At 45.0% G+C, this 26,359-nt stretch overlaps 1 protein-coding gene across 6 annotated transcripts in view; it reads left to right on the forward strand.

The window, feature by feature from the left end:
• AspRS-m (aspartyl-tRNA synthetase, mitochondrial) overlaps nt 1-26,359 on the forward strand; it is a 319,354-nt gene that overhangs the window by 235,315 nt on the left and 57,680 nt on the right. For 4 of the 6 annotated variants that reach the window (XM_070528486.1, XM_070528485.1, XM_070528488.1 and 1 more), the window contains 2 exons: nt 8,992-9,150; nt 13,072-13,207. In XM_070528486.1, coding sequence (XP_070384587.1) covers nt 8,992-9,150; nt 13,072-13,207 — 295 coding nt within the window. Of the gene's footprint in view, nt 1-8,991; nt 9,151-13,071; nt 13,208-17,640; nt 17,962-26,359 lie in introns of those variants that run through there. The other 2 variants (XM_070528490.1, XM_070528489.1) reach the window with 2 other exon arrangements.

Here is a 26,359-nt window from a genome sequence, read left to right on the forward strand (position 1 = left end):
AGTGGAGTGGAAAAACACTGGGGAAACGTTGGGTAGTGATCACAGCATCATAGAAATAATCATTCCCGTACCACAGAAGCAATGCACGACTAAAAGAAATCGCACTACAGCCACAAATATCACAGACTGGGATGCTTTCAGGAGTCTTCTCCAAGGAGCGCGTTCTGATAACCTGGAAGAATGGGCGAAAACACTACGCACCGTGCACAAGGGCACAACCAAGACAGTACAAAGAACTGAAGACCACCCGCAAATAGACAGACACTTACTTAATCTAAGCGACAATAGGCACAAGCTACTTAGAAAATGGCGAAAGAACAAGCCGAACAAGCGCTTAAAATGCCGTATAGATAGCATCACCAAGGAGGTGCAAGAATACGCCGACAAACTCGCAACTGACTACTGGATGCAGATATGCGAGCAAGCCGGAAACAACATGCACACAAGCCTAGCCTGATCGCTCTTTCGGGTGCTTCTTGGGTGACCCAGGAGAAAGAACCACCTGGAGGCAATCCAACTAAGGGAGGATATCGGAGCGCACGATCTCGCAGAACAAATAGCCAACCATTTCTTCCCTTCAGCCACCTTACAGAAAGATCAGCGACAACTACCATCCACACAAGATTGCGGCGACGTACCTGCAGACCAGCCATTTACAATTGGGGAGCTTAAAGCAGCCATCAATGCAAGCAAAAGACACACGACACCTGGAGTGGATGGCATCACAAACAAGATGCTACGCAATATGCCAGACACACAACTGGAACAGCTCCTGGCTATCATAAACCAAGCTTGGGAAAGCGGTGACATACCGGAGACCTGGAAAATGGCTACTGTGATCCCAATACCAAAGCCCAATAAGACCCCAAGTGCCATCGGCCACCTGCGCCCCATTTCTTTAACATCATGTCCGGGAAAGATTATGGAACGAATGTCCCTAACATGACTCCTATGGCAGCAGGAATGTTGCACTTCTGTTGATCCTCGAGTCATTGGTTTTCGAAAGCACATGTGCACACAGGATGCGATGCTTGCCATACAAGAAATATACAGAGCACAGAGCAGCAGCCAACTCAGAGCCGTAGTGGGGTTGGATATCAAAGGAGCATTTGATAACGTTACCCATGAAGCGGTACTCGAAGGACTGCAAACCATGCAACCAGGTCAAAAGCTTTACAACTATGTAAAAGGGTTTCTTACAAACCGCACAGTTACCGTGAAGGTAAACGAAGAAGAGTCCGAAAAAAGGTACCTGACAAGAGGTGTACCCCAAGGGTCGATTCTTTCACCCACACTATTCTCGCTAGCATTAAGCAAGCTGCCAACTCTCTTGAGGCGTGTAGAAGACCTTCACTTTACAATTTATGCGGACGACATTACGCTCTGGGCCAGCAGAGGATCTCCAGCTGAAATTCAAGAGACACTGCAAAGAGGTATTAATGTCACGGCGCTATACCTTCAAGAAAGGGGGCTCGCCCTGTCCAGTGCCAAGTGCGAGCACATAGTGGTAACCAACCAAAGAGAACCGCAGGCAGAAGAGGAATGAAAACTAATAACACTACAAGTGAACCAAGATATTGTCCCGAGAAAAACGCATATCTAAGTCCTGGGCTTTTGGCTGCAGGACAATGGTAAGGCCGACGTTTGGGTGCGGCAAACAATTCGGCAGCTCCATGAAGTCAAAAGGCTACTTACAAGAACAACACAAAGGGTCATCATCATCATCATCAGCCTGGTTACGCCCACTGCAGGGCAAAGGCCTCTCCCATATTTCTCCAACAACCCCGGTCATGTACTTATTGTGGCCATGCCGTCCCTGCAAACTTCTTAATCTCATCCGCCCACCTAACTTTCTGCCGTCCCCTGCTACGCTTCCCTTCTCTTGGAATCCAGTCCGTAACCCTTAATGACCATCGGTTATCTTCCCTCCTCATTACATGTCCTGCCCATGCCCATTTCTTTTTCTTGATTTCAACTAAGATGTCATTAACTCGCGTTTGTTCCCTCACCCAATCTGCTCTTTTCTTATCCCTTAACGTTACACCTATCATTCTTCTTTCCATAGCTCGTTGCGTCGTCCTCAATTTGAGTAGAACCCTTTTCGTAAGCCTCCAGGTTTCTGCCCCGTAGGTGAGTCCTGGTAAGACACAGCTATTATACACTTTTCTCTTGAGGGATAATGGCAACCTGCTGTTCATGATCTGGGAATGCCTGCCAAACGCACCCCAGCCCATTCTTATTCTTCTGATTATTTCTGTCTCATGATCCGGATCCGCAGTCACTACCTGCCCTAAGTAGATGTATTCCCTTACGACTTCCAGTGCCTCGCTGCCTATTGTAAACTGCTGTTCTCTTCCGAGACTGTTAAACATTACTTTAGTTTTCTGCAGATTAATTTTTAGACCCACTCTTCTACTTTGCCTCTCCAGGTCAGTGAGCATGCATTGCAGTTGGTCCCCTGAGTTACTAAGCAAGGCAATATCATCAGCGAATCGCAAGTTACTAAGGTATTCTCCATTAACTTTTATCCTCATTTCTTCCCAATCCAGGTCTCTGAATACCTCCTGTAAACACGCTGTGAATAGCATTGGAGAGATCGTATCTCCCTGCCTGACGCCTTTCTTTATTGGGATTTTGTTGCTTTCTTTATGGAGGACTATGGTGGCTGTGGAGCCGCTATAGATATTTTTCAGTATTTTTACATATGGCTCGTCTACACCCTGATTCCGTAATGCCTCCATGACTGCTGAGGTTTCGACAGAATCAAATGCTTTCTCGTAATCAATGAAAGCTAAATATAAGGGTTGGTTATATTCCGCACATTTCTCTATCACCTGATTGATAGTGTGAATATGATCTATTGTTGAGTAGCCTTTACGGAATCCTGCCTGGTCCTTTGCTTGACAGAAGTCTAAGGTGTTCCTGATTCTATTTGCGATTACCTTAGTAAATAGTTTGTAGGCAACGGACAGTAAGCTGATTGGTCTATAATTTTTCAAGTCTTTGGCGTCCCCTTTGTTATGGATTAGGATTATGTTAGCGTTTTTCCAAGATTCCGGTACGCTCGACGTTATGAGGCATTGCGTATACAGGGTGGCCAGTTTCTCTAGAACAATCTGCCCACCATCCTTCAACAAATCTGCTGTTACCTGATCCTCCCCAGCTGCCTTCCCCCTTTGCATATCTCCCAAGGCTTTCTTTACTTCTTCCGGCGTTACCTGTGGGATTTCGAATTCCTCTAGACTACTTTCTCTTCCATTATCGTCGTGGGTGGCACTGGTACTGTACAAATCTCTATAGAACTCCTCAGCCACTTGTACTATCTCATCCATATTAGTAATGATATTGCCGGCTTTGTCTCTTAACGCATACATCTGATTCTTGCCAATTCCTAGTTTCTTCTTCACTGTTTTTAGGCTTCCTCCGTTCCTGAGAGCATGTTCAATTCTATCCATATTATACTTCCTTATGTCAGCTGTCTTACGCTTGTTGATTAACTTCAAAAGTTCTGCCAGTTCTATTCTAGCTGTAGGGTTAGAGGCTTTCATACATTGGCGTTTCTTGATCAGATCTTTCGTTTCCTGCGATAGTTTACTGGTATCCTGCCTAACGGAGTTACCACCGACTTCCATTGCACACTCCTTAATGATGTCCACAAGATTGTCGTTCATTGCTTCAACACTAGGGTCCTCTTCCTGAGTTAAAGCCGAATACCTGTTCTGTAGCTTGATCTGGAATTGCTCTATTTTCCCTCTTACCGCTAACTCATTGATCGGCTTCTTATGTACCAATTTCTTCCGTTCCCTTCTCAGGTTTAGGCTAATTCGAGTTCTTACCATCCTGTGGTCACTGCAGCGCACCTTGCCGAGCACGTCCACATCTTTTATGATGCCAGGGTTAGCGCAGAGTATGAAGTCTATTTCATTTCTAGTCTCACCGTTCGGGCCCCTCCACGTCCACTTTCGGCTATCCCGTTTGCGGAAGAATGTATTCATTATCCTCATATTATTCTGTTCCGCAAACTCTACCAATAACTCCCCCCTGATATTCCTAGTGCCTATGCCATATTCCCCCACTGCCTTGTCTCCAGCCTGCTTTTTGCCTACCTTGGCATTAAAGTCACCCATTAGTATAGTGTATTTAGTTTTCACTCTACCCATCGCCGATTCCACGTCTTCATAGAAGCTTTCGACTTCCTGGTCATCATGACTGGATGTAGGGGCGTAGACCTGTACAATCTTCATTTTGTACCTCTTATTAAGTTTCACAACAAGACCTGCCACCCTCTCGTTAATGCTATAGAATTCCTGTATGTTACCAGCTATATTCTTATTAATCAGGAATCCGACGCCTAGTTCCCTTCTCTCTGCTAAGCCCCGGTAGCACAGGACGTGCCCGCTTTTTAGCACTGTATATGCTTCTCTTGGCCTCCTAACTTCGCTGAGCCCTATTATATCCCATTTACTGCCCTCTAATTCCTCCAATAGCACTGCTAGACTCGCCTCACTAGATAACGTTCTAGCGTTAAACGTTGCCAGGTTCATATTCCAATGGCGGCCTGTCCGGAGCCAGTGATTTTTAGCACCCTCTGCAGCGTCGCAGGTCTGACCGCCGCCGTGGTCAGTTGCTTCGCAGCTGCTGGGGACTGAGGCCCGGAGTTTGATTGTGTTGTTCATATAGGAGGTTGTGGCCAAGTACTGCACCAGGGTGGCCAATCCTGCTCTGGTGAGGGAGTGCGCGTTACCGGTTCTGGTCACCGGGATCAGGCCACACTGCAGGCCTGTTTATGCAATTTTATCAACACGCGGATTTTTTTTTTTTAATTATCGGTGGAAAATTGCCGGCACCGGGATTCGAACCACGGACCTCTTGCACGCGAGGTGGGTGTTCTACCTCTACGCCACCGCTGCAACACAAAGTGTGAGAGGTATCAAAGAGCACCAACTCAGAAGACTCACCATGGCCGTGGCTATACCACGAATAATGCACCAATATCCATACTTACAAGTCACCAAAACACAAAAAAGCAAACTTGAAACCATGCTCCGGCAGATAACGAGAGTTATTCTAGGCACCCCTGCATATTCGCGATCCAACCGAGTTGATGAGACGGCAGTGCTGCCTAAACTGGATGAGCTGAAACAACTCCACCAAGAGGCACAATTTAGTCGCCTGAAGCTATCTAGACAGAGACGGGCATTTATGCGTGATCTAGGCTACGATGTCCCACAATGCCCAGGCAGGGAACAACAATATCCCCTGTGGGACACGCTAGACCATATTACCGTCAACCCAATACCTCGAAATATGGTGGCAGACACACAACCAGAAAGACGACAAAATCGAGCACTACACCTCAAGGATGACACCGAAGACTGGATCCTATACACGGATGCCTCTCCAAATAATCGAGGCTTCTGCACAGGGGTGGCAACCGAGTCTACACCTTTATCATGGGGCCTACACTGCAATATTACATCACAACATCAAGTGGAACTTATAGCTGTCGTGGAAGCCGCGACCATGCCAAATCCACACGAACGAAATCTGCTCATTCGAACAGATAGCCAGGCTGCATGCAGGGCACTCGCCGCCAGAAACGTTTCCGCGGCACTACACTCAACATTAACAACGCACCTCAACGCACACCCTAACATTAGAGTGCGGATTCAGTGGATTCCGAGTCACACAGGGATCAGAGGGAACGAAGTGGCACATGCCACATCCCGCTCAAATCTCCCGGGCCCTCCTCTGTGGTGGCCGGACCCACTGAGTCTTAATGAGCAATATGCCTTCGCGCGGGCGGAAAGGCGCGAAAAACTTGATGATTTACTAAACAACTCCATGAAGTATCCACAAGCGGATACACACATGAATCGAAGAGAGGCGGTACTATGGAGGCGTGCACAGACGCACTCTCTCTTGTCCCCACACTTCCAACATTACATACAAGGTTTGCCTGGTAAACCTGCTTGCATGGCATGTGGCAGCTTCCCGGATAATGCTCACATTCTGTGGGATTGTCCTGGGAGCCGTCTCGCTATTCAGGCTAGCCTTTCCAAACTCTCACCCACCCGTAGACCTACGACACATGAGGAGTGGCTGGCGGACTCCTCCTCCGACTACGTACGTGCCATGATCAAGCTCATCACGACGCTCGGCTTGGCAGACAACTAGAACAAAGCGGGTGAACCCGGACCGGGGCTCTTGAATAAAGTTTATTCTCTCTTCTCTCTCTCCATTGCGAACGCATTACCACCGGCCTGGCGCTCTTTGGCCACATTTGGCCCTTGCGCCACAAAACACCACATTCATCATCAATTTGCTACGTTGCACAAGTCACATATAAAGGTGTACAGTCAAACCCGGCTATATTGCAATCGCAAAAAAAAAAACGCCTATCAGTTCGATATAGAGCATAATTTGATATAAGCCTGCTGAATAATTGGATGTCATAAAAGCACATACCATTTATAAAATCACTTTATTGATGAAACTAGCTTAGTTTCACATGAAATAGTCCTGCATTTCTTTCTGCTAGGGCAATTTCGCTGCCTGTGACGCAAGCACTTCTCCACATTGTCTAAGGAGTCGGAGCAGCCGAGGGCGCAACCTTCCGGATTCGCACAGAAGCACCAGACTAGTGCGAGTGCACCAATCACTTCAGAGGATGTGGGCAAAGGACCGTCGTTACTTTCCTCATTGTGCCCACTTTCACTTGTGCTCGGTACGATGTCGGCAATGTAGTCTTCATTTTTGGGCTCTCCTATGGTCACGATACCATCATCTGCACTTACAAACTCGCCAACCGTTGATTCGTCAACAGCTTCCGGAAATTATGACAGCTTGCTCCTAATTTCAGCAGCACCGGCAACAGCTTCGTCGCATTCATCAGAATTTACAATCATCACCGAGCACGCGGAAGCTGGCACGTCTGAAGCAGTTTCAGGTGACCCACTTGTACACTATGTTGTGTGTGTGCTTCGGGCGCCAAGGGCACTGGGTCGTGAATTTGGCCGCTTTAACCCTTATCTCCCGCTTATTCTTCAAGATCGTGCTGAGAATGTTCCTTAGAATCTTGCACGCTGCGAGGACATCCGACTTCTCACCGCGTTCAACTCGATTTACGATTTCGAACTTCACGACGAAAGGCAAATTCTGCCATTTCATCACGGCAACATTGCAGGAGAAGGCCCACAAGGCGCAAACACAATGAACCAGAAAAGCAGCAGGACAACTCGCACTTTTGTCATCTTGCACGACGAGGGCACAAGAGCCTCTGATTGGCTGTGTGAGCAAGCGCTGCAGGCGGGCAAGGATAATTTTTTGTAGGGCGGTGTCAACGGCTCGCCCAAGGCAGCGCGGTCACAGTAGGGAAAGCGGTCGGATGTAGCCGCACCACGGGGTTTCCCCGCCACCGCGAGGGAAAGCCAACTTCTGGCAGCACTTTTCCGCTGCTTGACATTCGATATATCGGGAGTCGCTGCTATTTTTGTTCGATGTAAGCGTCATTTTTGCTATATATGCTCATTGTAACTATACCGTGACCAGAAATAGTTCGATATATACAATGATTCGATGTAAATGGGTGCGATGCAGTCGGGTTTGGCTGTATTTACAATATTTACAAGAAAGGCAATGATACACGAACAACATGGCTGTAAAGACTGGTTTCACCTTGACATGTCAAATCCTCTCAACACTCTTGGTTGCGCTGTAACAATATAATGAACTTTAGAGGACCACGGCAAATTTTTTATCACTATGAAAGGTATAGTGAAAGCCCCAAAAATGAACCATTCCGCCCATCAAACCATCAGTTGTCACTATATGAGCCACCCATGAAAACGTCGCTGTTGGCTCTTGGCTCACACTGTTGTTATTTCCCATAGATTCTGCCCCCATGCATCAATGAAGTGCTGTATAGTAAGAGTGGCGTGTGCAAAAGCGACGCTGACGGTGAGAAAACCACTGTCAAAGCGGAAGCTCCATGTCGCCTCCAAAGTGCAATGTTTCATTTTGTTTGTTTTTCACATTCCTTTCCATGGACACCGCAAGTGTCTCTCTCGAGGTGGACCCCTAAACTATTCCAAAGTGCAAGCACATGTTAATGGCACTCTCTGGAAAGGACCGCAGTGTGGCATCCCTGCAAGCATGGAGGTTACATTTCTGTATGCATAGCTGATGTAGCTGCAGAAAGAAGTGCAAAAGGAAAAATGGACGTGTGCAAAAGGAAGGGTGAAAAAAGGAAGAGATGCGCCTTCGTTGCCAGGTGACACTTATCTGGGTAGAGCACGCACTCGCAAGACCTCACGCATAAGCCCGAGGGCACAGGATCAAATCCTGGCCACGATGGCCGCATTTCGATGGTGGAAAAATTTGAAAACGCCTGTGTACCATGTATTGGGTGCACATTAAAGAATCCTAGGTGGTCAAAATTAATTCGGAGCCATCCACTATGGTGTGCATCATAATCAAATCATAATTTTAGCACGTAAAACCCCAGAATTAAACTTTTTAAAACCTCACGCAGCGTTGCCTCTGCAAGAGAAAAAAATGTAAAAATGTCCCTCCCGCATTCTCCTCCAGCATCATCTCAGGTTTTCCGAACCCATGCACCACGATGTCAGCTTTCTGCACCTTGTTGTCTGCTAGCCTACTGTTCCGGCTGCTGTTAAGGATGCACTGAAATCTAAGAATCCCCACATTTTGGAATATCAATTCGTAGTACTGGGTTGTTAACATGACACGGAAATTGAATAAAGATTGTTTTTCTGAAAAGTTCAGTATTGTGAAGTTTGTAGTACTAAAATAGTTTTACATTGGGGGGTGGGGGGGGACCTATAAGCAGTCGGCAGGCAATTTGGGTTTTCTCTTTCACATTGCTCAAGATAGGGCGTACTCGTAGACAGGCAAGTATTTGCAAACGTACATTCGTGACAATCGTAACCACTTGCCACAAGCCAGTGGAGTAAGGGCTCATCACTGCAGGGGGTCATTGTGGAAGTGCCTGTGGCTGGGGCAGAGCCAGTCTCTGAGAGCAAGAAGAAGCAGCTGCTGCCATCGGAGACAGTGGGACAGATTGCAGCCATGCTGGATGCCCACCCTGGGGACTCCCTCCTCCTATGCGCTGGCAGCACTGACTCGGCGGTGAGTTGGGCTGCAGCTTCCCTGTGTTTGCCTTTGGGATCAATTGGAATGGAATTTGCACACTGGCCGCAACAGTTTTCAAGTTTGTTTACTGCAGATGTAGATTGCTTATGACATAAGCTAGCAGAGTTTCGAATATTTTCACTACAAGTGGCGCCACTCTATAACTGCAACAAAGCCTGTGCACATGCAAAAAATGTTCAAGCAGCTGCACATATGGTAATTGAAGTATGCAACTAGAATGCTTGCATCGTTTTGTATTTGTGAAAGTTGAAATGTTAGTTCTGGAGTATTGGCCTTTCCATACAGTCTTCTCATAAAGTAGATGAAGTAACGGAAGAAAAAAAAAATAGGAAAGTTTATACAGTTGTCACACAAACAGCACACATATATATGCTACAGTTTTCCAATTTTCATGCTTTGAAGCAATGGTCCTGTGTAGTTCTCATCGGGTTGTGTGACTCATGTGCATACCTTCCAGCTCTCCCATATTTCTCGTAATGTTTACAAATTTGGGCTCGTTCTGCAATTTTATGACTGTTGCATCAAGTTTTACAAAAACTAAGTTCTGTTCACAAAACTGTTTTAAAGCTGTGCGGTGCAAGATTGCAAGAAATGTGTGCAAAAAAGAAATTATGCTTCAGGGGATTTATTGAGACGGTACCTGCGCTTCCATCTTGTAGCATTGCAAGATGCCAAAATTAGAGGGGTGCCTTCTTCGAGGAAGTTCAATCAGGCATGTTCCTGAAGCAGACAAAATTGGCAGCACCCGAGTCACTAATGGAGTCACTGATGCAGAAACAATGCTGTTAATCCATGTTGTTCCAATTTTAATGCTGACCCGTCGCGGTGGCTTAGCAGCTGCAGTGTTGCGCTGCTAAGCTTAAAGTCATAGGATCAAATCCTGGCTGCTGTGGGCGCATTTTGTTGGGGGCGAAATTCAAAAACGCCCATGTCCCATGCATTGTGGGCACGTTAAAGATACCCTGGCGGTCAAAATTAATCCGGAGTCCTGCACTACTGTGTCACTCATAATCAAGTCATGGTTTTGGAACGTAAAAGCCCAGAATTCAAGTTTTATGCTGCTTGTATGCGGCTCCTAAAGATAAATCATTATAAATAAAGTGTGTTTCTATGCAACAGAAGGTACGTGCCCACAGTAAAATTAAATGCTTCCTACAACCCGCTTCACTTTTATTTTGTCCACAGGATTTATGAATTCTAATGTTAGCAGGTTGGCAGGTATGCAAGTCTATGAAGCACATGAAATTTGCAAGAGTCACTGTGATCTAAATACAATATATTCATTGTCAGGATCTACTGTTGCATATTTTCTGCTGTTTTTTTGCTGCATCTTAAATTATTGATAATGTATGTACGTATCCCTCAGATGGTATATGTTCAGAGCAAGCTTTAGGGAAGTGCATGCTATCCCATCTTGCCCCCTAGGTGTCCTGTCAGTTGGATTTTATGGACTACAACATTCACTGTTTTGCAGCTATGCTCATTTGTATCAGCTTCCCATTTGTCACATCCAAAGACTATTTGCAACAGCACACCAACGATGCAGCATTGTCCGTAGGCGTTGCCTATGTTGACTGCTGCATATTGTCACTGAAATCGGCCAATTTGCAGTACCAGCCATGCACAGAAGGATCGCTATCACTGTGTTCAGATCATTAGCAATCACCTATCTCAACACAGCTCAAGAAGTCAAAATTAAAGAGGAGGTGGACGTTGCATAGGCACTTTCATATATGCTGAAAAGGGACTGTGAGTGTTCGAAGACAGGCTGTTACAGTAAACCCTCATTAACTCTTACTCTGATACCATATTTACTCGAATCTAACGCACACTCTTTTTCCGATAAAACGAGTTCAAAAATTGCATGTGCATTAGAATCGAATATGATCCTAAATCTGCGTTACTATATCACCATCGTTATTTCAATGTGGCCACCTCGCACATGCTTCGAGCCTAGCTGCCGTAGCTTCCTCCATGTGCTGTAGTATGTATGCTTAGATTAGTCCACTGTCAGTCTTCCCGTTTTCTGCATTTCCTCTATCTGCATGGATGTGCTGACTGCAAAGACACGCCGAGTCCATCAGGATGCCGCAATTGAAAGTGATCACGTGTGTGGAGATGGACGAAAATTGGGCCACCTCACGGGCGTTCAGCCTGAAACTTGCATGCAGGGCTGGCACAAACAGGAGAGGTGTTCTACTCCGCTGGCTGCTGCATACGGTGCAGCCGCATGGCCCCTATCTTGAAAGCAGTCTGCAATGCAGATAGTGTCTACCCACCTAGGCGCACCGCGTGGTGTTCTTGTCGCTTGCGTTGAAACAACAAGCTGCACAAAGGTCAATTCGCTCGCTCCTGCTGCCGCACTTCCTCACTCCAGCATTTTGATAAAGAGTTTCTGCAGTCATTAAGGGAGACATGTTCATGTTTGCTTGTGCATGCCTGTCACTACACTTGTTAATTTAGTTAAGTGAATTATTTATTATTATTTATTTATAGATACTGCGATCTGAAATCAGATCATAGCAGGGTGGGTATACATAGATATGTACAAGCATGTACATATCTATGTACATGCTTGTACATAGATATGTACAAGTTTAAAACTTATGTATGTTTTAAACATATGTATGTTTAAAACTTTGTACAGGCGATAAAACTACTGTCCTTACTTTTCGTATAAGCTGTCTACTGATTTGCTATCGCAGTCGATGCTTCACGTTTTGGGCAAAACTGCGACTTTTATTTATCACAACTTTAGTGTATTGGGAATAATCTTTGTTTTTCCAAATGAGAGAAAGTTATATTTCTGTAAGAAAGAATGAGGTGCGCGGTACTGTAAAGGACTTTTTTTTTTTTAGGCCACGGCAAACTGGTGCACGTTACAATCAATGGCGCATTAGAATCAAGTAAATACGGTATATGTAAAAAAAAATCGGTGAACTGAAAGTTTTTTTTCTAGCCATTGTGTCAGCCCATGAGTTCCCCCCCCCCCCCATATCTTGAAAAATTTTTGCACAGGACTCCAGATATCTCAAAATCTCGATTTCGAAAATACCAGAGAAAAGGCGACAAGGCAGCGCTGGTAGCATTGCTTTTGCACTCACCTTTCACCCGGTGACAGCTCACCAGGTGAGCCAGACCCTATGTTGGGCCGTGCTCCCTGCCTATCTTTCCCCCTTCCTTGTGTCTATCACCTCTCGCGCACACTTGTGCTTGGCTGCTGACTGTCACTCTGTTGTGGCCTCATGCAGCAGTGTTGAGCTGGAAGTTGAAGTCTTTATATACATGTATATATACACCCAAGAAATATATCTGAGAAAAAAAAACCTGTCACTCAGAGTGCATCAGGTCAAAAATAAAAAAAGAAGAAAGAAAAAAAAACTGCATCAGGGGTGTGCGAATACTCGAATATCACCGAGTCGAATCAAATAATCAATGTCCGAATATTTGGTATATTTGGTGTAGAGACTCGTGCAGTGTCACGTGCGCCTGGAGCCCTGCGTGCTCGCTGCCACTCAGGCGGTTGTTTCATCGCCCCGCCCCAGCTGACGTCGGCTGTATGCGGGGACTGCACACACACATTGTTTGCACGCTGCAATCTGCAGAGCTGCACTGCATCAACCAGGGCCGCCTCTGTCGGCACAAGGTTTGGCTGGGACTAGGAGACTTGAGCATGTGCAGCATGGTATTTTCTTGCCCAAAATTTCTAAGCATTCCATTTTGTGAATAATTTCCTTATATTCGATTCTGTACTCGGTTATTTTTTCTTGATTCGATTCAAAATTTACTATTCGGTATTCGCATACCCTAAGTTAATTTCTCCGAAATTTATTATAAATATTTCTAGAAATTAGCTTTTGATCATTCTCAAATCCGTTACTCGTTTCCTCACACTAGCAAGAAGTACTGGGACGCCTTCGACTGGAGGTGCACGACGTATTGTGTGAAAGTGGCCCGGCCCAGCAACGACAGCCCGATGACTTCCGCTTCTTGTGGGTGACCGACTTCCCGCTCTTCTGCTTGGACACAGATGGTGGGCATTTTTTCCTTCATGGGGTCATTAGATTCGTGACCAGCCACTGGAGAAAGAATGTGTTGCTGTAATAATGTGTGGATTTTTGCATCGTATAGTAACACCTGTACTCGGGGACATCTAGTACGAACTCTGCCCATAAAACTTCACTGGACATGTCTTCTGTGCATCCAAAAGAGTCCCTGAGAAACACCAATATTTAAGGGGACAGGGTAGGTCCTATTCTTGCCATGCATTTTAGGCTATGTTCGTGACCCTTTTTCTCGTGATCTGCTGGGGTTAGAACATTAAACTTGGTGGCATTGTAATCAGCAATGTTAGGCAGTGTTACTGAACCAGGATTATTTCTTTTTAAAGATTAGTTTTTTTGTTTTCATTTTTTTGCTGGTCCCACCAAATTTTAGTGCCAAAATCTGCAGTAAATAGCGTGAAAACAAAAATCCCCTACAAGGATATTTATAATCCTGGTTCAGTAGACTTTCTGTAATGTTTACTCAATATCTGGAAGACATTTTCTCCCTAGCACTTGTAGTTTCTGAAAAAAAGGGTCAAATGCAGCAAAATTTGGTGTTTTGAGATAATTGGCTTTGAAGTGGAAGAAAGAGCTTTATTGCAATATAGGACTATAGAAGCAAATTCTGGCACATTTTTTCATTAGCCACGAGCCTGGTAGTCCGCTTCATCGTCAACATTTCTTTTCTGTGCTAGCTGCCTTGTTTTCCGGGCCTCCTTAGTTACCAGTCGTGTAGCCCTCTCTGCAAAGTACAGTCGACGCCGGTCAACTTCGCGCAACCACTGGACTGTGAACCGTCCTGGATAAACTCTGAATGACCTCAAAATGACGGATCTAGCAATGCTGCGGTCATTAAAAGTTAGCACAGCATCCATTGTCGCTATTTTCAGCATCTTGAGGCCAAGGAAGACATTCTTCGCAGCACGCTACCATACAACGTTGTTGAACGCCTCATTCGCGTTCCGAGTTTTTCCATGAAGACATTTCCGGAGAAGCTCAGGCTTTGAGAGCTGCTGAAACACCGGCGTTCCACTTCGAGCGTTCCGCCGAGCGCGAAAGCTTCGATGCAGACGCTCACGTGGGGGCCACGGCGCCCACTCCTCGACTGTGTTGCAGAGAATTGGCGTCATTAGAGGTCGACTTATGCCGGTTTCCGTGGAAGATACGTTTTTTGAAGCACTTCTTTGGCTTCGTTATTGCATTACTGATAAATAACCAGCACCAAGGTATAAATAAATTCGATTGTCCGCGAAAACACGCCAAAGCACGAGCAAAACGCCGCACGTTGGCGTTGCGAGTGAGGTGAGACAACGCCCGCACCCAGCACCCTGTCATAACATTCTACTTTTGGAGGCAGCCGAAAGATGGCGCGACCAACTTTTCCCCATTCCGCGAGCGACTGGGCCACACCGGCGCGAGCGCTATATGTTGCGTTGGGCCTGTATTTCCTTGGACTGCGTGGTTAACTCGCCTTAAGATTACCTCTTCTGGTATTCTACTTTGGGGATGTACAGTGTCCTTTATTTACACAAAAACATTTCACCTCTTTTAAACAAAGCGTCGAAATCTGTATACGAGGGCCTAGCGCGACGTGGCATTGATGGCATGAATATGCGTTTAATAAGACAGTCTTTTATTTCGCATTGCAGGCTTCGTACTTACTCTGCCAGTTATTAGATATTGCCAAACATTACCCTGTGCAAGGAAAAGACCGATACCAATGCCGAAAGATACACGGGTGCACTGCCTCAGATGTTAGCGTGATATTACGATAACATAAATTATATCCATACTCGCCCCGCAAAGATCATGAAGACGCTTGAGTGCATGAAAGTCAAAGCTCTTGGAACCTATTCCGACAGAAGCACAAGTCCAGAAACAACTGGTTAATGTGGGAGAATAAAGTGAGGGAAAATATAGCACAGCAAAGTAAATTTCAGCGCTCATGCCGTCGCTTCAAACCATGAGCTCATACAACTTTTGACAATTTTCGCAAGTCCTGGCTCTTTTTGTCTTTCTGGCTTTTCAACTGCCTGCAGTATTGACGCATACGCAAGCACCTGTAGTAGTGGATCAGTTTCGCAAGCATGCCTTCTTTGTGAAGACTGCATGGAAATGTAAACTGGAACTTTTCCAGACGGCATCAATTGTCCTATCGAACGCATGCCTATCACTCGCATATTTTTCAAACTTCTGCTCACGGCATTTGAAGAGATCAATAAGATGCATATTCGGGTGCGTCAACCTGCCTTTCCTTTTTAAATTCACCAGGTCGGCTTCAGGCACATTTGTGATCCCTTTTGTTCCCTCGAGCACCTCCTTGCAAATCGTACAGGAGGCCTCATTTGCGAGTTTTCTTGAGACAAAGCCAGTGACGTAGTATACAATGCAGTCTACAACGTCTGCGTCGCAGTCATTTAGCTCAAATATGTCATCAGATTCCCAGCTGCCTTCTTCGATCAGCCCATCAAGCTTCTGCTTCAATTCTTGCAGTTTATTTGGCTGCTCCATACCTGAACTCTGATATATCTCCCTTAAATCCGCCAGAGTAATAACAGCAGCCTGACTGTTATCAGGCGCTGCACAGTTTCCAAACTGCGGAGGTTTTAACAAAGAATACATGCTTAGCATGTGGTATAACTGCAAGAATGTGGGAAAGGTCAGTTGTTCATTTTGACGTCCCGCCTGTCTGATTATTCCGAAAAAGCATTCTAAGGGGTCCTGGATCATTTTGGCCGACATGTACTTTAAACCGCAGTCTTTTAGAAGGTAGGTAGAAACATAACTGCGAGTCGGCCTAGTTGGAACAGATTCATCTTAAAACTTTTTTGCGCAAACAAACAAGGACAAAGAATAGAAGAAACACAAGGACGAGCGCTTTACTGCAATATGAGGCGCTCGCAATAAGCGCTCGTCCTTGTGTTTCTTCTATTCCTTGTCCCTGTTTGTTTGCGCAAAAAAGTTTTAAGTAAGTAGAAAGTTGTTGGACAGATTTCAGCGTAACACGCTAACCTTCGGCAGTTGACTGGGTCAAAAAGAGGTCTTTTGGAATGTCATCATTTACAACCTGTTCTTCCCATGTGTCGAGCCATTCAGATGCAGTTGGGAGAGTAGTGAAACCTCTGCTTCCTGGTCGAATGCCCTCTGCAGGGTACCGGCGGTTTAGAGCGTCGAACAGGTCGTTCAAAAAAAGTGTAAATTTAGCTGTTGGTTCCACATCAGCCAACCTTGGCGCACCTCGTTGTGCATAAAACATGATTCCTTTGGCAACAGACTTGCTGAAAAGCTGTGTGGCCAGCTTTACCCTCATCTTCAGCATGTTCGACGGGTTTACATGGTTGTAAGTAAGCTTGGGGCAGACTCGAAGCGCACCAGTGTTCTTGCTGTTGGCAACAAACACAGTGTCGTAGCACGACCATCTAATAAGGTGGCCATCTTTTTTGAGAACTTTCCTGTTGTGTAGGCGGTTCCTAATGCACTTAAAGAGATTGGGTGCATCGGAAAAAACATATACCTTTCTTGAAGTGTCCATTGGGTGCTCAAAACAGTTGTACACTTATCCGAGTATTCCACTGATGCCGAGCTGTTTCCACATCGCGCGGGTCGTGGAAGCACCGTCGCACACAACTCCGTCGACAAACAAGCCGGCTTTCTCTAAATGTACAATACACTGAATCAAGAGCTGAGCAAGAAGCGTTCCCTTTGTTGACCCTTTCGATGCAAACACAGCCACCGGCTGTAAATAATTTTCTCCGAAAGGAGAAAAAGCAAAAACATGACCATGATCCGCTAGCTCACTGCTTTGATTTTCTCTCTCCCCATGATCGACGAGACCAGCGTAGGTCATCGTTTTTGAGTTTACAGCCATTTCTTTCCTCACTTGAATTTCATCCATTATCAGCTTTCCTTGGCAATGAAAGGGAGTTTTCTTAGACTTTCAGCTTCAAGGCTTGGAAGAAGTTTTCATCGAAACCACATTTCAAGCCCACCATGCTGATGTACTTCCTTACAGTACGAACACATGGCAAAGGGAAAATGTCGTTTCTTCGCAAAAAAGAGTACGTAGCAGGGCTGCGTATGTGTAGAAGGAGACACAAGAGAATCCAGTCATCTGTGTATCGCCGGTTTCTTTTTGTTGTGCTCCTGGCAGCTGAAATGCATTCCTCTCACAAAAGCAGCAGCACTAGTGGCATATCCAGTGCCTGGAGTTTATCTTTGACGTTTTCATCCTGCAATTTTGTTAGCTCTGTCCTGGTGTGCTGTATCTGCTTGATCAACAGTTTGTTGCGCTTAATAAGTCGCGCTCGTGACTGCTGGATCACTGATTTTGCCTGGCGCAAAGCTTTGAACTTTTCCTGCTGGGAAGGCTGCACGGAAAGCCTGATGCGTTTCCATGGTCGCTCCTCTTTCGCTCTCGCAGCTTGGCGGTCGGCGTGCAACCTCAAGGTGTCAGCGAGACCGCTGCAGTGATGACATATGGCTCCTCCAGGCAATAGTAGTAGGCACTTGTGTCTCCAGCTCTTCTGGGAGTCTACCGAAGCACACTCCAGATGCACACTCGGGGAAGTCCTTCCCGGCACACGTTAAGGCTGTCAATGGTTTTGAGCATGATTTCGATATCAGATGGCGACGTGGCAAAGGAGCTTACACCAACAGCAGCACAATCAATTGGCCTGCCAAAGACATGCACCTCAACTCTGAGGTCACTCTTCACACGCAAAGTCTTTCTATTGAAAATTACTGATGAACTGTCCCTCTGCCTGTGTAATACCTGTGCGTCAATAAACACAATGTCTCTCACCCCTTCAAGGTCGGTGCGATGTGCTGCCCATGAATGCTGAGGTAAGCAAATGCTGCCCACATCGTTGAAGAGTGTTTCAAACGGCAAGGCCTTGCAGGACTTCGCAACGCAGTCGCTTTCATTGGAAGAGGCCACAGGTTGAGTCGTGTCGGCGAGCAGTCTAGATCCAACTATGCTGCTGCTCTGTTGAGAGGCTGAAGAAGAAGCTGTGCGACCAGATAGTCGCTTCGCTGTCTTGCGAGGGCTCTTGATTCGTTTTGAAAGGTAGCTCGGCGCCTCTTCGAAGATAGATGGAATGGCGTCTTTTGTGAGGCCTGCTCTTCTCTTGCCGGACATTAACACGTGGCCATCAACTTCCGCTGACCACGTCTTCAAGATGAAGTGGGGAGCAAAATGCCTTTCGCAAACACGATCTGTTCTTTGTAGTACACGGTCCTTGTGAGGCGTTGCTCGCTGCCACGCTTCGAGCCTTGCGTCATCCTGGGGCGGCTTGAAAAGCGAGTACTTCTCCTTACACTATTTGTAGCCGCTTCTACAAAATGGCACGAAGCACTTCGCCATAGAATAAGTCGATCCGAGAGTTACATTTGACTAAACGCGCACGTGAAAGCAGGAACAAGCCGAAGCAGACAAAAACAATTGAATGGCGCGAGGTCGAAAGCGGGAGACCCCGGGAACAGTCAGTAGCCGCCCCCTCTGTTGACCGCCGTGTAAGCAGAATGCTCCGACCTCCTTCCTGCGTAGCGGCGCGCTTGCGCCGTTCCCGCACCTAACCTACTCTTACACCGTGCCCACGGTAGATCAGGCTCTTGGTTCTTTGTTGGGAGCAAAGTGGTTTTCAAGACTCGATGCTAACTCAGGCTTCCACCAGGTGGAAGAGGACTCGGAAGAGCTAACAACATCCTTGACACCATCAATCAACACCCCAGTCTACTTGAATGGCCATTTGATGCCGCAAAACAAGTCATTCACCAAGGCTCTGGCTCTAAAGAAAGCCAACAATTGGAAGTTCCTGTGGACTGACAGTTGTCTAATCAAGGCCAGGAAAACTACCGATAGCCAGGTCTACCGCACTGCCAGCGAATCCGGCCTCCCTTTTATCATCTAGACACACCTTTTCCTTCGTTTATTACTGACTTTGAGCCAGTATGTCATCATACCTTACAACAACTGATTTAGAACAATTTCTTTCTAGCAGCTCTTGCTCGCTTATTCATTTCATTGCGCGTAGTATACGAAAGCATCATGACGATATTCAGAATCTTCTTTCTACGTTGACCAAATCATTTTTCGGCATTTATGTCACAGAAACTTGGCTCTGTGACGATGATAAAGATCTATACTGCTTCCCCGATTGCACATCAGAATACAGTACACACATAGACAATCAAGTAGCCATGGCGGAGCAGCTGTCTACGTTTCGGCAAACTTAATTGATGACACGATCTCGTACTAAATTTAACTATCTGTGAAGCTGTTTGGATTGAATTCGACCATTTGTTCCTTAACATTGACAGCAAGAATTTTATTTTGGATTGCATTTATTGTTCACCTTCCACTTCCATCAGCGATTTCTGTAGTGTCTTAGATAACATATTAGAATCATTATCATCCGAAAACAAGAACGCGATAATTATGGGTGACATGAACACAAATTTGATTGACAGAACATCCGTGAACTACACGACATGTTCTAGTTGCTATCATAGTTTCGGGTATGAATGCCTATTACTGAACCAACACTTTGCTCTCACGATGGCGGAAGCTCGTTGATTGATCACGCATTATCTAACCTTTTAGTCCCACTTGAAGCAGGCATTCTTATTAGTGACATCACAGACCATTATCCCATATTTCTCAAGATCAATTCTATTCCTTCTTCTTGTATTGTATTCTACAACAAACTTGTTCTTGATAAAGAAAAATTTTTCAGAGCCATAACAATTGTAGGCTGGTTCACAGTAAAAGAAACTAACGACCCTCAACAAGCTTTCTCGTGCTTTTTGTCTATACTTTTACAGAAATTTCATTTTGATTCCCACAAGAAAAAATGCAAGAAGTTACTAGCATCGCCGCGAAACCCGTGGCTTACTGATAGATTACTGAAAGCAATGTGAAGACAAGAGAAACTTTATAAAAAAACAACCCTTCAATGTTAGACTGATAGCCCGGTACAGAAAATACTGCAACCATATCTGTGCACAGCTGAAAAGAGCAAAAAGAAGCTCCATTGAACAGAAAATATTTGAGTGTGGGAACAACTGATAAACAATGGAAAATAGCAAATTATTTCCTAAATAAAAACAGCAACCAGGAAACTGTAACTAGAATAAACCACTGTGGCAATGAATATTCAAACCCTCATCACATAGCAGATGTCTTCAGTGACTTCTTTTTCTCGAACAACTTGGCTTCGAACAAGCTTTTTGATTATCAATTGACATGCCTCCCACAATCTTTTTACATGTTTCCTACTACTCCTGATGAAGTCATCTCTGTAATTAATAATCTAAAAGTCACAAGTGCCTGTTTTGACCATATTACGCCATGTCATATAAAATTAATGATTGTCTAATATCTAATATTCTTGCAGATGTTATTAATTTAATATTTAAAACAGCGACGTTTCCTCGTGAACTAAAGCGTGGTAAAGTTACCCCAGTATTTAAAAAGGGAAATCGTTCATTATAAACGAACTACCGACCCATCTGTGTGCTGCCATTCTTCAGTAATATAATCGAGAAACTAACTCGTAAACACCTAACAAATTATCTCAACAAATTTAATATTCTTACGCATTATCACTTTGGTTTTCGATCACAATATTCTACAGATCTCGCTCTTATATTTCTCGCAGATTATCTAAAGAAAGCTATTGATGATTTATTTATTTATTTCAGATACTGTCAATCCCAGTGGGATTTTTACAGGTTGGGCTTATGTTATATACTCACAAATAGTGATCAAAACAGGTTTACATAATTTGAAGAATGATATTTGCAATCGACACGAAGCAGATATAGGAAATAAAACATGAATGGTACATTGCATTTGGCAAAAAGGGGTGAAATTGCATAGGCAAATACAGTGCTCATACAGATTTCATTTTATACAACGACGTGAGTGGTGTTAATTCTGGCTAACATAATCTAATTATTGCACAACAGTTCTTCTGCAAGGGTTACAAATTTCGGCAACGATGTGTTAGTCGTTATGCAGGGGTCCAGGCTATTCCATTCTCTTATTGCAAGAGGAAAGAACGAATATCTAAAACAGTCAGTGCGAAATGCATATTCTTTAAGTGTTAGTGAATGCTTATGGAGGGAAGGTCTGGTGTCAGCTAGAGATATATACAACAAGGTATTTATTCGTAATGCATTGTATAATAATTGGAACAATAATTTTAATCTTGCTAGTTTGGCGCCGTTTCGCAGAGTAGGAATACAGGCTTGTTTTAGCAGTTGGGTAGGTGAATCACTATTCTTGTATTTGTTAAAGATGAATCTAATTGCCTTTCGCTGTGCTCCTTCTAGTTTGTTAATAAGCTGTTGTGTATAAGGAAACCAAATTGTGTTACCATATTCGAGAACTGGGCGAATAAATGCGTTGTATGATAGCAGTTTAATTTCCAGTGGTGCAGCTCAACCTCTTCTTCTGAGGAAGAACAGCCATTTTAAAGCAGATGGTATGATACTGTTAATATGCGATTCCCATCTTAGGTCATGTGAAATGATCAAGCCAAGGTATTTATGCTCATGAACTCGGGTGAGTGGTATGTTATTGATAGTGTATTCGAAGTCCAACCTATGTTTTTTGCGGGTTATAGATAAAAAGGCAGTTTTTTCAATGTTCAGTTCCATCTGCCATAGACAATACTAACAGCACTAGATTTGCTCTTAAGAAAAATCTCATCTTGCCTAAAGTTTGAACCAACTATGGCAAGCAATCTGTTCATTTCAGCACTTTTTTATTATGGAACTCGCTACCATTTATTTTAAAATTAATGACACTGCACTCATTTATTACAGAATTCAGAAAGTTCCTTTTGAACCAACCGAACCTTACATAACTTTTTTTTATATGTGCTGCGTAATGCATGCATTCGCATTTTCATTGGTTAATACTGAAGTTTATATCATGCTTATTAATCACGTATGAAACTGTTTAAACAAGCCCATTTTCTGTTCAAATTGTTCATGTTTCCATATGTTGCTTAAATGACTAAATTCGTGTTCCACTGTTTCTATAATTGCTGCCTTTCTAATTTGTTTTTGTAGTTGTATTTATTACTGTCACTACGTTAACTAAGTTCACTTTTCATTTATATCATGTACAGGAGGTCCCAATTCAGTCTCCAACTCCGGGACTTCCTCCTGTATATTGCATGTTGTAATAACTTCTTATGTAGTAATAAAATTTTATTCTGATTCTGATTTGGTAGATATTGTTTCACTCGACTACCATTTGACATTGCTTCCGCTCCAGAATATTTTCAAAAAAAAATGTGAGAGATTCAGTGTGCCCTTCCGGGTGTTGTTAAGGTTATGGACGATGGCCTAATGTTTGGCGAAACAGAAGATCAGCATGATGAGCAGCTAAGGGAAGTGATTAGCTAGCAAAAGCAAACGTGACATTGAGCAAAAACAAATGCTTGTTCGGGGTTAAGTATGTATGGTTTTTGGGTCATATTCCTAATGCAAATGGCATTCATCCTGATCCGGCTAGGATCAGTGCTATCCAAGATTTGAAGCCACCCAAAAACTTAACTGAGGTATGAAGCCTCCTAGGGCATAGCCAATCATTAGGGACGCTTCCTGCCACGTTTAGCTGATGTCATGGCTCGTATATGCGTTCTTCTGCACAAAGATAGAGACTGGCTTTGGGGATGCGATCAGGAAAAAGCGTTCCAAAACCTCAAAGATCTCATTTGTTCAGCACAGTGTGTGGCGACGTACAACGCTTCGCTACCAACAATTCTCTCTGCCGACACCTTGTCTTTCGGTCTGGGAGCGGTTTTGTTTTAAAAACGAAAGAATGGAAAATGCAGACCAGTTGTGTTCATGTCTTGTTCACTCACTAAAACCGAACAACGCTACTCCCAGATTGAGAAGGAAGTGCTTGTGCTAACATGGGCAGTGGAAAGGTTTGACGAGTATATACGTTGTTTGGATCTAATTTTCGAAACGGACCATAAACCATTAGTATCATTGTTGGGTCACATGGCAATCGATGCCATCGATGAATTCAGTGTTTTCATTTGTGGCTTATGCGATACAGTTTTTCTGTTGTTTATGTTCCCAGCAAATCGCTCATCACTGCAGACGCTCTCTCACATTCTCCATTAGCTCACACAGATCTGGCAAGCTGGCTGACGGTCTCTGAAGTTACAGCCTACTCAAAGCTTGTTTATTGGGTGTAGAAACAGATGATTTCCTGACAAGGGTCAGAGAGGGTCAAGCGAGCGATGCAGTATGTAGAGGCCTGTGAAAGCTGTGCATTGCAGGTTGGCCGAAGGAACAAACTGTTCCTAGCTATCTTGCACCTTACTGGCAGAATCGAGAATGCATTACGTTAGTGAATGAGCTGTTGCTAAAAGGAATGAGGTTAATCATTTCTCAGTCTCTTCCAAAAGAAGCACTAAGCAAGCTGCATGACGGTCATCAAGGCATCTCACGACGCCTTAGTACAGTGAAACCTTGTTAAATCGTAGTTGGCCAGAGCTAGGAAAAAGTACGTACCGTATTTACACGATTGTAAGTCGACCCCTTTTTTAAAATTTGAAAGTCTGAAGTTGGGGGGTCGACTTACAATCGAAACCAAAACATGGCGCCGCCAAAAAAAACGATACCAACGGGAGCTACAATGTAGTTACAATTTTATGGTTCCTCTATGGCCCTACCCGTATCTTTTCGCTATCCCGCGTGTTTGTTCGCTTTTCGGAAGGGTTTTTCAACATTTTTGAGAGTTTTACAGTGCATGCAACAATGATGGGTGAGGGGGTGTCGATAGTTGATGGAAGCGCCGCTGTTCCTATTTGCGGCGGCACCCTCAGAACGGCGGCGCTTGCGGGGAGCATCGGTAGTTCATGGAAGAGCAGACAGCGCTTGCGGGTTTCTCTTTTCTGTTAAAAGGCTAGACGCGTTCCACTTGACTGCCGGCTACGTGCTACTTCTATGCTTCCCCAGTAGTCATGAGTGCTCCAGGCCCACTAATCGTTCGGGACTCGTTCACAGCAGCGTTCAAGAGGGCTGCCATCCTTTACGCCGAAGAAACAAATCGCTGCGCAGCGGGCCGCAATTTCGATGTTTCTAAACGGGTGGTGCGAGAGTGGCGACTGCAGCGAAGCGAAATTTTCACCTGTGACGGCAAGTGAGAAATTTCCCACGTGCCGAAGTCTGGACGCTTTCCGGAGCTGTATGCTAAGCTCGCGGCGTACGTCGCTGAAATGCGTGATCGGTCCCTGCCAGTGAAGTGCGACGTGGTCATGAAACAAGCCCGGACCTTCGCCTTAATTTTAAGGTTCTGCTCCGCCGTGAGTACAACGAGTGGCTGGCGGCAGAAGACTGCGAAATTACGCTAACCGGACCTGTCAAAAGAGCCTCCCTGACGGCTGCGTGTGGTTAGGTGCATTTGGCGTGGGCTGCTGTTCTGCAAGATGTTTGCCAAATTTGAAATTTCGCTGGACCACGACGCGCTTTGGGACCGCAGCAACGATGACGATGGCAGCACTAGTGAAGACGAGTAGTCCAGTGACCATGTCAGCTACTAATAAATTTTCGTTATCGAATGCGCCCTCGGGTATGCACTCTTATTTTTTTTTTTTTCGGTCACGCGATATGGGGGGGTCGACTTACATTCGAGTCGACTTACAATCGTGTAAATACGGTACTAAATGGTAGTACTGTTTAACCGAAATAGCATGAGATCGCACCCATTTACCTGTCAAAAACGGAATGCGGAACTTGGAGAGAGTGCGATGAAAGGGGAAAAAAACATGCAGTATTTATTCACTTTGCGCAACAAAAGTTTTATTTTCGTTTGATGCCGCAGCGGCCTAGCAGCGACGACAGCAGCCTCAAACTTACTGAAGCTGCGTGCCAGCTTTTCAGCCAGCCCACTCTTCTCGGCAAACATTCGCATGGGAGATTGCTTGTTGGCGTTTCATATTCTCCGTGCTCACGGGCGGTAGCGCTGCAGTAGTCACGGGGCACCTTTTTCATTGCAGGGTGCTGTTCTCGTCGTGACGATTGCATTCACGAGGCCGGCGTAACGCGCAGCCTCTGCCACTGTCGCTAGTCGAGACTTTGGCAACCACAGAGGCAACAATGGCAAAAAGTCAAACCTCGTAGCTGACATCTCTTCGTGGTCACAGAAGCGCTGCCAAGCAACAACTTCGCATTCCAAATGCCGCACATCGTAGTCAACAGTAGATGCCTGTCGCGTGCCAGCGGCAACTTCATGTCACGTTCGATAACACGAATGATGTCTAATTTTTCTTCTATGCTGAGCACCCGGCGCCATTTTTATTCGAGCTTCGCCATGACACAAGTCCTCACTTGCACGATGCCACAAAAACACTCTCTGGCACGGCGCCGAAATGATGTTGATGTAGCTTCACGCGCAAACGCACAGGGTGCTTGGAGGCCGCTGTTCCGATCTCTGAGGCTTGTTCTGCTGGGCAGCTCGATGGAGACGACGCACCGCCGTGTTTGCGCGATGAAAAGTGGAACCACTACATGTTAACCGACATGTACACAATAAGCTGATATGGTTTATGCGGATACAAAACATATTATGTTCAATGACCGCTGAGTCAGGGATTTCACTTTACTACTATTAAAATGAAACTGCTGTTTAAGCGGGTACAGTTTAACGAGGTTTTACTGTATAGCTAAAAGTTCCACCTGGTGGCCAGAACTTAGCACTGAAATAGCATCTTTTGTGAAACAGTACGGTGTTTGTGCTATGCATGCTCCTGGAGAGGATGGAACCAATGGTGGCATCACCAACACTCTCTTTTTTGTGGGAACGAGTGCAGGCGGATCTTTGTCAAATTAACGGACAACCGTATCTTATCGTAGTAGATTATCTTTCACATTACCCAGAAGTAGCCATTCTTCCATCTACAAAGTCTACTACTATGATAAACAGACTAAAATCATTTTCGCTAGACATGGTATTCCTAAATGTATGGTGACCGAAAATGGTCCCCAGTTCGTGAGAGCAGAGTTCGTGCAATTTGCCAAATCACATGGTTTCTGTCATGTAACCTCAAGTCCGAGGCACCCTCAGGGAAATGGAGAACTAGGGCATGTGGTACAGATGGTTAAGCATCTCA

Source organism: Dermacentor albipictus, unplaced genomic scaffold, assembly GCF_038994185.2.
Source record: "Dermacentor albipictus isolate Rhodes 1998 colony unplaced genomic scaffold, USDA_Dalb.pri_finalv2 scaffold_12, whole genome shotgun sequence".
NCBI lineage: Eukaryota > Metazoa > Arthropoda > Arachnida > Ixodida > Ixodidae > Dermacentor > Dermacentor albipictus.